The sequence below is a fragment of the Salvia hispanica genome, chromosome 3 (assembly GCF_023119035.1).
Source record: "Salvia hispanica cultivar TCC Black 2014 chromosome 3, UniMelb_Shisp_WGS_1.0, whole genome shotgun sequence".
Lineage (NCBI taxonomy): Eukaryota > Viridiplantae > Streptophyta > Magnoliopsida > Lamiales > Lamiaceae > Salvia > Salvia hispanica.
Genome location: NC_062967.1, coordinates 47,789,660 through 47,799,953, shown reverse-complemented (window position 1 = coordinate 47,799,953; position 10,294 = coordinate 47,789,660). Strand labels below are relative to the sequence as shown.

At 31.6% G+C, this 10,294-nt stretch overlaps 1 protein-coding gene across 1 annotated transcript; it reads left to right on the top strand.

The window, feature by feature from the left end:
* Positions 1-7,112: 7,112 nt before the first annotated feature.
* LOC125209069 (dolichyl-diphosphooligosaccharide--protein glycosyltransferase subunit DAD1) lies at positions 7,113-9,907 on the top strand. The gene is made up of 5 exons (XM_048108668.1): positions 7,113-7,271; positions 7,367-7,414; positions 8,963-9,050; positions 9,148-9,191; positions 9,644-9,907. The coding sequence occupies exons 1-5, from the start codon at positions 7,185-7,187 to the stop codon at positions 9,725-9,727; spliced, it is 351 nt and encodes a 116-aa protein (XP_047964625.1). The 5' UTR covers positions 7,113-7,184; the 3' UTR covers positions 9,728-9,907.
* Positions 9,908-10,294: the final 387 nt, after the last annotated feature.

Genomic DNA, 10,294 nt, shown 5'->3' with positions numbered 1-10,294 from the left:
AGTGTATGGTCAGCAACCAGATCAAGACGTATCAGATATTATGTGATAACACAACCGCATCAGTATAATTGTAAACCTGGTTCAACATGATATAATCAAGCACGTTTGGAATGGACAACCACTTTACTAAGGAGAAGATAAAAGTTAGAGTAATCGAGTTGTCATGTGTTCGACCTGGAGATTAATTGGCGGACATTTCAACCAATGTAATGTACACGAGTTGTGTGAGTTGAGTCATTATATATTTTCATAGATACTAAACATGCAGGTTATTCAATTATTCTTATTCAGAGACCAAGTCTGCTAAAAGTTAACTTAAAAACTCAAAAAGACTCGGCAAATTGAACAACACTACCTGATTGTTAGGATGTTTCGAAGATCCCCTTTCCGATTTCATAGCATGATTCCTGAAAATTCATGAGTTAATTGCAAGAAATTAAAATCTAATATAAAATGCAATTTAACATACACATTAAATCATATAAATTGATCCTAGGCGTACTCTTAAATTTTAAGTATCAAGGGTTACCTTTTCTATGTTGATGTTATTGTGTAGATGAGAACCTGCTATTCTCGTCACTCCAGCAGTTGGATTCGACCTTAAATCTTCTAGCCAAATACTTGTTGTAGTACTAAATTATCAAACTTCTAAAGTTGGGGAAGAGAAAATTGGGGATTCAAAACTCTCTTTCTTGAGATATTCGAAATTTTCAAAGATCAAAAGTTGTAAGACTAATGTCTTGTGATCTGATTCTCTTCTCATATTTATAGAACACTTGTTGGGCATGGCTAAAGATCTACAAAAATTTGGATAGGCTTTATCCCAATAAACTTCCACTTAATTAAATTAGTCTTAATTTGATTAAAGTGTTTAAGGAATATTAATCAGCTGTGTCGCTATTGTGATTAATATTGATTTATCATTTAAATATCCAGATTATAATTCGAGCTCCTTGTTAATGTAATTTAATTCATGTGTTTGAGATATTCAATGTCTGTTTAATTCTAATGAGCTAGATTAATGTATACACAATATATACTTGATTAGAATATACGGGGAAAATCTCCACTTTTGCATAGCTGATTCTTTAAAGTAATTATACATGGGATCATGATCAAATGCTAACTAATTACTAATCCCAAAATAAGACATAATCATATCCCTCCGTCCCTCTAATCTAAGGACTAGATTAGCTTAGATTTTATCTTTTTTTTTCTCCTTTAATTATTTAAATTAATCTAAAAAGAGTATTTTAGTCTATCAAAGTTACCGCACATGACTATACTCCCAATCTCACTCTTATTTTCTTTCCTAAAATCTCTCTTCTCCTATATTCTCTATGCCAGACTCAATCGTATCTTCAAAATTCACTCTTTAAATCATGAATATTTTGTTTCCAAAATCATATTCTCCAAATCACACAGCATTAATATTGAGGAATGATTCATGTTGTTCGATTTTTGCCGATCTCATCAGCTTATCGCGTTTTTCATCTTTTCCGAGCTATTTTGTTGCTGTCTTTATTCAATAATGGTAGGTATGTATCAATAATTGTGTTGCTTAATTTTTGTTGACAGAAGTGTTTTTTTATTGATTTTTGTAACCTGATTTTTGTGACCCGATTTAGTTGGTTCTTCGACCTCAACTTTTCAGGGTCAGACAAGTATTATACATTGATTTATTATAATTTATAGTTTTTGCTTATTGAGTTGATATTTTTCTTTTCTTAATAGGACTGTTGATATTATTGGTGTACTATGTTGATATTATTTTGTTTATTATCTATAGATTTCTTTTTCGATGACGAGTGTAATGTCATCAACAAACTGCACACAATATACAAATTAGTACAAAGAGCTGAGGACGACGTTGAGGATGTTGGAAATCAGCTTTTTGGTGATGGTTCTTCTGTGATGTGAGGCCTGATGTTATACATGATGTTGGAGAAAAAGAAGAGGTTTGAGGAATTGTATGGTGTTGTGAGGCCTGATGTTATACATGCTCATCCACCAAATGTGGTGAAGTGTAAAGGATCTGGATCCATGGCCTTCTAAGATGGAGGCGGCGAAGAAGGCGGCAGCTAAACCTCCTAGACGATGTGGAAAATGCCATAAAATGGTTAATCATGATTCAAGGAATTGCGGCAAAGAGAAAACAGAAAACATAAATAAATCAGTTGTTCCTATCACTATTTATTTGCATACATAATTCCTTGTTTGGATATTCCTTAGCATTCGTGGTTCCATGTTGGTATGGAAGAATAATAATCTCAAAGTTATGTTCTGAATGTTATCTCATTTTATTTTCCATATACTATTAACTATTAAGTTTGTTCAAAACATTTCGTGTTGTTTACATTTTCAATTATCTGTAAACGAATGAACATCGATACAACTTTATATATTCTCAACTGAACTATCTTGAATTCTCAATAAATGGTGTACAAATTCTCAACATAACTATTTGGAATTCTCAATAAATGGTGTATAAATTCTCAACATAACTATTTAGAATTCTCAATAAATCATGTATAATTTCTTAACATAACTATTTGGAATTCTCAATAAATCGTGTATAAATTCTCAACATAACTATTTGGAATTCTCAATATATCGTGTACAATTTCTCAACATAACTATTTGGAATTCTCAATAAATTGTGTATAAATTCTTAACATAACTATTTGGAATTCTCAATAAATCATGTATAATTTCTCAATAATTGGCTTATACACATTTTCATTATAGCTGTGAATAACAAAATAATATCAACACAACATTGAAACAATACCAAATCATGTACTTCTTAATATTTTATAGATGAGTTCCGATACTTCTCAATACTGCCAAAAGGTACACACACGTAACATGTCCAAAATGATATAGGTAATGCCTTTAGTATTTCTACTTACAAAATATTCAATGGCGGCATAGTCACAAAAGAAGTTAAGTTAACATATTATCCTACAAATCTCCTACTGTTTTTCCAATTTGCGGTAACTGCTTTCACATCAATTTTGCAGCAGCCTTTTGCTTATCAATTAAACGTTCCAACATATTGACAAAGTATTTGGTTGCCCTATTTATATTCAATGTTTTTGTCTCCTCCTCGTCTTTATCCGTCTCCGGCTTTTCTTTCTTCAACTTTTGTTTTCCTGCCTTCTCCTCTGTTTTCCTGTCTCTCTCCGCCTTCCTTTTCGGTTTCTTGTGAAGAATCGTCAGCAACTTCCTTTTCCTTGTGTGTTTCTTCATTTTCTGTTTATGTTCTCTTTTCCAAAGAATCTCCTTCGGCTTCCTTTTCCTTCCTTCTATCTTCCTGTTTCTATTTTGCGGCTTTTGCCTTTTTAATTTTTTCAACAGAAGACCTTAAGTTCTCATTGCTGTAAAGTTATCTTCATCTTCCCGTGGTCTAGATCTTTTCCTTGTAGCTGTATTTTTGGTAAACATAAACCATGATAATTAATTTAGAAACAAACTTATGTAAAGTACTACAATCATTCTATCAGGCTCTTGAATTCACAAATTTCAACATATATCTAAGATATCATTAACATATAACTAACAGATTATCAACACATAACTAACTTGATATCAACATATAGTTAACTCATTATCAACATTTAGCTAACTCAATATTAATATTTGTATTATATATAGGAAACAAAAGTTATAGCGCGGTAAACGTAAACCATGATAATTAGTTTCTCAAGAAACTTATGTCAGGTACCACAATGATTCTAACCAACTGTTTGAATTCACAAATATCAACCTATAGCTAACATATTATCAACATTTATGCAACACAATATCAACATTTGTTTTAGATATGATAAAGTGTAGCAAACAAAAACTGCAGTGTGTAATTAGTTATCAACATATAGCTAACACATTATCAATATATATGTAAGACATTATCAATATATGGCTAACACAACATTTTGTCTAGTTATAGCAAACTTATAATAATCTGATAAAGGTGCAGTGTGTGATTAGTTATCGACTTATAATTTGACAAACTAATATCAACAGAAGTTCAAGCTTTCAGAAATTGAAGATTCTATCATCCTCGTAATAGTTGAAATTAGAAATCAATCCAACAAAAGTTAACATAATAATTGAAGATTTCATTTACCTAGTTTAACAAACTTAACAACAAAACAAGAATTGAAGCCTTTTAAGCATATATTATCAAAAACTAAACCCTAATTCTTTGTTGAGATTAGAAATCATAAACTAAAACTTAAAAATACCTTTCGATACATCTTCTGCAGAATCACTCACTTCCGAATGAATTCCTTAAACTCAAATTGAAGTCGTTTGCTGCATAATTAATGTATTACTATTGTTTTTGTTGAGATTTTATCAAGTTCATAACAAATTTGGAACATTAAATTTAAAACATACAGTCAATACCGTCTATTTTTTCAAATCTCTAAATCTGTCCTACGTCGAACTTTTCGTCGGAGAAGATGGAGTGATTTGGAGCTTTTTCGTTAGAGAAGATGGAGAGAAATGAATCGTTTCTTTTGATCGGCAAGAGATAATTTGTTGTGATGGGTGAAGAAGTGTGACATGCGGTGAGAACCAATATTAAATCTCACGCTCAGTTTAGTCTGAATAGACCATTGTACCCTTTTGTTGAAATCTTTGTTTCTATTTGTTGATAATTTTTTTTTATTGAATCTCAGCCTTTCATCTCAACATCTAAGGGTTTAGATTCAGTCTTATTTTGAAATTATTATGCTGAAAGCATTAGAAGAGGACCCATTATACATATAATCTCTTTTAATATGTTGAACTGTTACCCAAGGTAACATGATACTAAAAGAAATATTCAGTGAAAAAACATCCAACATGAAATATTACTCTAGGATGCTGTAGAGACCATCAAATTTAGATTATTATAAAATAAATTCTTTGGATCTAGATGTGCACATAGCAATCAAAAAGGTTAAAGAGTATCCTATTAAGGCTTACTAAGTGATTAAGATCTTACCTTTGTAAACATGATGATAGCTCACACCTTCTCTTAAGATTTGTCAAAGAATAGGACGATAGGAAGGACACTATTACTATTGCGTTTAGCAATGAAATAATTGGGCTTACCTGTCTAGCTAAATATTGATTAAATTGACTCCCAATTTAATAATCATATCTCAAGTGAATATTAACTTATATTACTATCGAAATTAATATTGATCTTCCGACTCAATGTCAAATTATAAATAAATAATGCTATCTTTTTTATTATTTATTTCCTTCTGTTTAACCTAATATCCATCAATTAAATTTGTAAATACTTCACGCTATCTTTTTATTATTTAACTCCTTTTTAACCTAATATCCATCAATTAAATTTATAAATAATTCACGCTATCTTTTTATTATTTAATTCCTTCTGTTTAACTTAATATCCATCAATTAATTAAATGTGCTATTGATGTAAATTAACTAACTTATTTTATTATGTATTTTCTAGTTCTAAGACATTATTTATTATATTTAAATCATTTTCAACTAATCAGAGATCATACACAGTAAAATCATAGTTTTAAACATCTGAATGAGATATAATCAACTTGACCTAGACCGAAACACAAATCAATGTAGGATCAATACTTTGTTACTTACTGCTCCCTTCGTTCCATAATAATAGAGTCATTTTGTCATTTTGATACGTTTCATATTAATAGAGTCGTTTCTCTTTTTAGTAAAAGTCAACACATTTTTCCACACCTACTTTACTCTTTCTTATTTTTTTCTAGGGATGTCAATGTAGCCCACAACCCGTGGGTCGGCCCAAATAGCCCGCTAAATTTACAGGATTAGGGTTGAAATTTATAGTCCGGTAAAATTACAGCCCGATTAGCCCGCAACCCGTTAGGGCCAGACCCGAAAACCCGATGAGCTAGCCCAAAAACCCGATAAAATTTTCTATCGTTCTATTTATTTAACTCTAATTTGACACTTCATTGGTTATTTTATAGATTACTAAAAAAATAACTTTCAATTTTATATATTAAATATATAAATTATATATTAAATTTTTATTAACATAATAATAGATATATAAATTAGAAACTTCAAATTCACTAAAAAATATATTTAAATCTCTAAAACATGTTTTAAAATTTCTTGATGTTTATGTTTTATTTTGCATCAATCTCAAATATTAGTACTTGATCATGTTTATGTTTGAGTTTAAGCATATATCTCAAATTTATCATAATTAAATATTTTACATTTTATAAATATAACTAATTTTCACCACATTTATTGGATTGAACGCATATTAATTTTATCGGTAGCAACCCGATTAGCCCGCTTGGCTAGCCCGAAACCTGAGATTTAGGGTTAGGACTAAACTTTTATAACCCGAAAAAATCACAACCTGATTAGCCCGCACCCGATTGACCCGCAACCCGAATAGGGTTGGCCCAAAACCCGGTGGGCTGGCCCGATTGACATCCCTACTTTTTTCTCTCTTCATCACTTACTTTTTTTCATTTTCCGCTTTATTCTCCATTTACTTTAAGTCTTTAACTCACCTAACATATTTTTCTTAATCTCCGTGCCGAAAAAAAACGCTCCATTACTATAAAATGGAGGGAGTACTAAACATCAGTTTTTAAACAGTTGTTATAAGCTTTCAGAATTTATGATATTTTAAAAAAAAAATAGACCAAACAATTTTTATAAAACATAGAGTATTAAGGAAAGTGGTTGTAATCTGTTGCTAACTTTTCTTAAATTGCTAACTTGCTAACTCATCAATGTAGTGTATTCAAAATGTCAATAACATGATGATACTGAAATGTCAATATAAACTTACGTTGATATTTTAATATATTGTGTTGACATTAATATTTAAATGTCAACAAGTTTATTAAAATGTCAACACAAATATGTATTGATATTTTTATGTGATCGTGTTGACATTTTTAATACACTACGTTGATGAGTTAGCAAGTTAGCAACGTAAAAAAGTTGGTCTTATAACCCTTAAGGAAAGAATGTCAAACGTGAAAATAGATATTTTGACAATTTATTTTCATAATAGATTTGATAGTAATTTCGTATTCTGCGTTGCGATAATTGGTATGAATTATCATCATAGCTAATTTACTTTAACAAAGACTTGGATTCAGTCTGCAGAGCCACTGTTTTCAAAACAAAATAGAGAGATGGGGAGATCGGCCACCACGAAAGATGCCCACGCTCTGTTTCACTCTCTCCGCTCTGCCTACGCGGCAACCCCTAATAATCTCAAGGTCTCGCTCTCTCTCCCCATTCTATTGTATTTGCAGATGCTTCGTTTATTTTTTTCCGAACAATTTAGGGTTAAATTGTTGGAACTGTTTTTCAGATAATTGATCTCTATATTCTGTTCGCTGTTGCTACCGCTGTAATCCAGGTATGACTAGAATTTATTTGACATAGTATTTACGGTGCTTTGTTTGCCCATTTTAACTAATTTCCTCTATTTTTTCATTCTTTGAACTATGGAGGTTTAGATCTGAAAGTGTTTATAGGGGGATGAGTGGAATTCGGATTTTTGAGGTGAAGTGAAACTGAAACTTTTTAAGCTGAAAATGATAATGATAATGATAATAATGGTTATTTTGATGTGAGGTTGGGTTATTGTGTATGGAATTAGAATACTTTGGGATGCTTGTCTAGCTTATGATATGGGAGGCGATTTGGGGTTATGTAGCAGATGTTGGCTTATGAAGTAGATATGTTAAGCGTTTCATTTATGAATTTTCTGTAAAAAATTAAGTATATGATCTGTTCGAGTTCTGAAGTGGAGCTAACATGGATATGTTAGGGGAATCAGAGTTTATAAAGATAATGTGTTTGTCAAATTCAATGTAGTTGGTCTTCATCTGGAGATATGCATACTGAGAATAGTCACTGCAATATTTGGTGATATAAATAGTTGATGTTCAGAATCACTTCCTAATGCATCTGATTTAATTTTCATGCACTTCTTTTGATCCTTTTTATTAAACTGATTCACATAATCCTTCTAATGATTGACAGCTCTAAGCTATAACTTGAAGTGCCCATACAACTGATAGTTTAGGATAGTTTCTCACACGATTGACCAACTATCATAAAACTTTGTGCTTGGTTGTGGCTAGATCCTCAGCTTGGAAGTAGCTATTTGATTTCTCCGGTCCTCGACAATGTGATTTATAAACTGTGCAGACAAGTTGGTCTATATCCTACTCTTTATTTAGATTACTGTGTCTGACATGTTGGGATTGAATTGATCTATCTAAGGATAATGTCTAAACTCATAAGTGGATTTTCCTTTATGAAGCTATCGATCTATCTAAGAATAATGTCTAAACTCATAGTCATAAGTGGATTTTCCTTTGTGAAGCTATGTTTGAAAATGCGCAAGTTACCATAATATTGGCTCTTGAGCTTCCATGACCGCACAGCTATGCGGACACAGAAAAGAAGATGATTTTTTCTCTATTTGTTTTCTATATTTTTATGCACTTTATCAGTAATTCCATTTCCACATGATGAGGTTGTATTTCTGGAGACACATATAGTACCATCTTTTACATTGATCAAGAAACTGAAGATTATAGAGGATATCAGCACTATGATGGGTATTATGTTTGAATTCGTTTTAGCAATTGAAAGAGCTGTATGATGTGGTGATACCGTATGGTTTTTGTTTATGGGTATCGATATTCGATAATGAGTTAAACATATATGAAGAAATGATAGAACGTAGATGGCTCAACCTCTTCTGCCCTTTGTCCTAAATCCTAATATAACTCCTGTCAATCAAATCAGGTGTACATTGACTAGCTAACTAGTGTACTTTGATCTTGTAAATCATATAAAAGTATTAAAAACAACTCGCTTCTGACCCTCATACTTGTCTTTAAATTATTTGTTTCTTTTTAACATGGAAATCCAATGTTCTGTTTCTGACCAGGTTGCTTACATGGCTATTGTCGGGTCATTCCCATTTAACTCCTTTCTTTCTGGTGTACTTTCTTGTGTGGGGACTGCTGTCCTTGCTGGTATGTAGGATTGCACCGTCTTATTTTATATGCAATAAGATGTTGATCAAATTTTGGAATACAAAGTGTTTACTGGATTTCTATTTTTGTGTTACAGTTAGCCTCCGAATTCAAGTAAACAAAGACAACAAGGAATTCAAGGTAATGCATCTTGTCAAAGCTTTGTTCTCCAAGTTCTGGAGTTAGGAATCAATCTTTTCTTGATAAGATTTATGAAAATTCATAGGTTGAAAGTTCGAGCTATTAGTTCTACTATTAACGTTTAGTTCTTTGTTATCAAGTTTTTAGTAATTAATTTGTAAAACCTTGAGCAAAGGAATATCAATTGTCATCTAACTGAACTCCCGGAACTTATGGATTTTCTCAGAACACGCTTTTCTCTTGTGTCTTTTTCTTACCAGACAAAATTGAAATGGAATGTCTTGTAATCTTAGTAACAGATCAGATTAATAGCACCAATTGTAGACTAATAGCGGATAATACTAAGAAATAAAGCTTGGATCAATATTATATTCTCAGTCTTCTCAACTTTTCTTGAGTTGATAACTTTATTTGTTCCCGTCACTTAGTCTTCTTGTGTTCACATTTTGCAGGATTTGCCTCCTGAACGTGCTTTTGCTGATTTTGTACTCTGCAATCTAGTGCTTCATTTGGTCATTGTCAACTTCCTAGGATAAAAATCAGTGTCGCAGAAAAGAGACAAGCTTGTCAAGATTTGAGTTATACTCGGAGGGAATCAAGGAATCATTGTCATGGACTTTATTCGAACTTTTACCTAGATATTCACCAGCAGTTGGCCTGTAACTGAGATACTGAAATATTTTGAGGAAATATGTTTCTGAACTATCCTTTTGATTGGTGCGATTGCAATGTTGTTGTGGCCTGCTTCTGAGGCATTTATTGTGGTTCTGAAGAAATTAGATGAAAAGATAAAGAAGATTTTAGGCAAGAGATTGGATGCTTTGTTTTTGACGATTGGGGATGAGGATTCATCACTTTGTCGAGGAAGATTTATGGTTTATCTAATAACTCGGCTAAAAATTGAATATTTTAGAGTGCTTTAATACTTTAGAGGAAAATTTGCAATTTTAGTATTCAGATTACCAATTAACAGCTTACTATTAATTTTTTTAGCAATTATGTGACACGCTTGTAGCTTATTGAATTTTGAACAACAGATATTGTAAGCAAGTGCAACAACAGCATGGCTTTGATGGGGAAAGAATAAAAAAAATCACATCAAC